The sequence below is a fragment of the Mandrillus leucophaeus genome, unplaced genomic scaffold (assembly GCF_000951045.1).
Source record: "Mandrillus leucophaeus isolate KB7577 unplaced genomic scaffold, Mleu.le_1.0 Scaffold146, whole genome shotgun sequence".
Taxonomy (NCBI): Eukaryota; Metazoa; Chordata; class Mammalia; order Primates; family Cercopithecidae; genus Mandrillus; species Mandrillus leucophaeus.
This window is the reverse complement of record NW_012101432.1, coordinates 2810476-2812886: the sequence shown is the minus strand read 5'-3', so window position 1 is coordinate 2812886 and position 2411 is coordinate 2810476. Positions and strand designations below refer to the sequence as shown.

The window sequence follows — 2411 nt, the reverse complement described above, 5'->3', positions numbered from 1 at the left end:
AAAAAAAAAAAAAAAAAAAAAAAAAAAAAAAATTACATATGTAGTATGTAATATTTTTATATATGCACATATGCTATAAATATGCATATATATGTAGAGTGAGAGAGAGGTATAATCTAGCTGGCATGCTTCCCTTCAAGGGTCTTGGAGAGTCGGGGGTGTTCCTGGGGTGTTCCGTGTTTTTCGCTATCCATGATGCGGTGAGTGCAGCACGACGGGAGAGAGGCCTGCACGGACCCTTGAGCCTTAATAGTCCGCTGACCCCGGAGAAGATTAGGATGGCCTGTGAAGACAAGTTCACAAAAATGGTATGTTCTGCATAGTAGAAAAAAAATAGTGATCATAAAATTCTGAATTTTTGGCCTCTGTTCTTGTGGTAAGGTTTTGTGAACCCACTGCTGTGGCTTTTCTTGCCAGAAAAGGTGACGGGAAACATGGGGGCATTTGAGCAGATGTGCAGAGGGGTCCTTGAATTTGTACCCCTCGGTGCATTTTTTCATCAGCCTGGCCCTCCGTGGCTCCACTCTATACTGTTTGACAAAAGAAGGTTCATTCCCATTAGTTTTATGTTCCTCTCCTGTTTTGCTCCCTTCCTAGGACATCTTGGTCAGGAACAGAAGTTCAGGAACTGTGCCCTGAACCTAGGACACCCAGGCCAGGAGTATAGGCCCCTCTGACAGTCTGCCTCCACCCCAACCCCAAAAGGGCACCAGGAAAGTATGCTAGCAGGAACCCCTCCCCTCTGGCAACAGCGCCCATGCCGAGCAGACATCTCTACCCTCCTTGGATATTTTCAGGGACAGCGTTTTTAATTGTGGCAGAAAGTCATGCTGTTCACAGTTACCACCCTGACTTAGACTGAGGGGAAAGACCCCCATCCTCCACTTACACTGGCTCTTTGTGGTATCCTTCATGGTTTTCCCTAAGCCCCCCACACGTTGCTTCTTCTACTCTGGAGGAACAGAGACCCACCCCACTTTTCACTGGGTGGTCTTCAAGCGTGAGATGATAAACCCAGGAGTTCCCCAGTCCTCCCCTGGCTTCCTCCGCACCTCGCAGGCTGCTGTTCCCTGACCTGTCAGGGCCCTGGTTGCCCTCTGCTGGTGTTTAACCTACTTTATGTTCTGCTATTTTTCACCTAAGTCACAAACATTTCCCAGGTTTGAACATCCAAATTTGTTTTTATTCTAGATTCCAAGAGATGAGCCTGGGTCCTGTGTTCCTTGGAATGTACCCATCTGAATCAAATGCAAACTTCTGGAGAAAATGGAGTGCCTCTTCCCAGATGGCAATCTGTCCTATCTCTGTGCTGGAAGACACTAGATCTGAAAGACACAGTTTCCACAGCTCAGAAATCATCCCACAGTGTTGCTTTTCTATGGAGCTGATTTAAAGTATTCCATTTAGATTTGATAGATATGTTTAAGCAATCTATAAATCATTTGCAATGTTATAAACACTAATTGGTTTCCTCTAGGGTGATATTTGCCATTACTCTGTCTCTCTGATCCATCCAGCTAAATGGAATAGACGATGACTTGCATATGACTCATACTTGGCTTGTATCCACCAACAGAAATTATACCATACAGTGAAAGGCAATTTTCTAAATAATTTCATTACTAATACGAACTGTGAAGTTGTCATTTTTTCATTTGTCCCTTTCTGTCACCTTCCTCTTGTCAGAATGAATATAGACACTGTATCTAAGTGGGACCAAAGGAAAAAGAGCAAACTTTCACCAAAGTTTTCATGAAAACCGAAAAGCTTTAAAGGTTACTATCAAGAAATTGAAAGGAAACCCACAGAATAGCATAAAATATTTGTGAGTCACATATTTGATAAAGGTCTTATAACCAGAGATATGAAGAGCTCTTACAACTCAATAAAAGGCAAGTCATTTAAAAATAAGCAAAAGAATTGCTGGATGGTATGGTAGTTCTATTTTTAGTTTTTACCCTAACTACTCTTACTTGATCATTTAACATTCTATGTGTGTAACAAAATATCACATACATAAATATTATGTATCAATAAAATTTTTTAATGGGCAAAGGATTTGAGTAGACATCTCTCCAAAGAAGATATATAAATGGCTAGTAAACATATAAAAATATGCTCAATTTCATTAGTCATTAAGGAAATGCAAATCAAAACCACAATGAGCCACTGTTTTATATGCACTGGGATGGTTGTAATCAAAATGATGGACAGCAGTAAGTATTGGCTAGGATAGGGAAAAATGGGAACACTTACCCATTGCAGGGGGCAGTGTAGGATGGTGTAGATACTGTGGAAAACAGTTCAGCATTTCCTCAAGGAGTTTAACATAGTTAACATAGAAGTTAAACATAGAATTACCATAATCTTAGGTATATACCCAAGAGAATTTAAAATATATATTCACACAA

General features: G+C 40.7%; 1 protein-coding gene across 1 annotated transcript in view; it reads left to right on the top strand.

Moving 5' to 3' along the window:
* The window catches only part of LOC105535457 (aldehyde oxidase 1), a 97914-nt gene extending 95859 nt beyond the window's left edge, over positions 1–2055 (top strand). The window contains exons 33-34 of the mRNA XM_011974561.1: positions 141–308; positions 1192–2055. Coding sequence (XP_011829951.1) covers positions 141–308; positions 1192–1242 — 219 coding nt within the window. The 3' untranslated portion in view covers positions 1243–2055. The remainder of the gene's footprint in view (positions 1–140; positions 309–1191) is intronic.
* Positions 2056–2411: the final 356 nt, after the last annotated feature.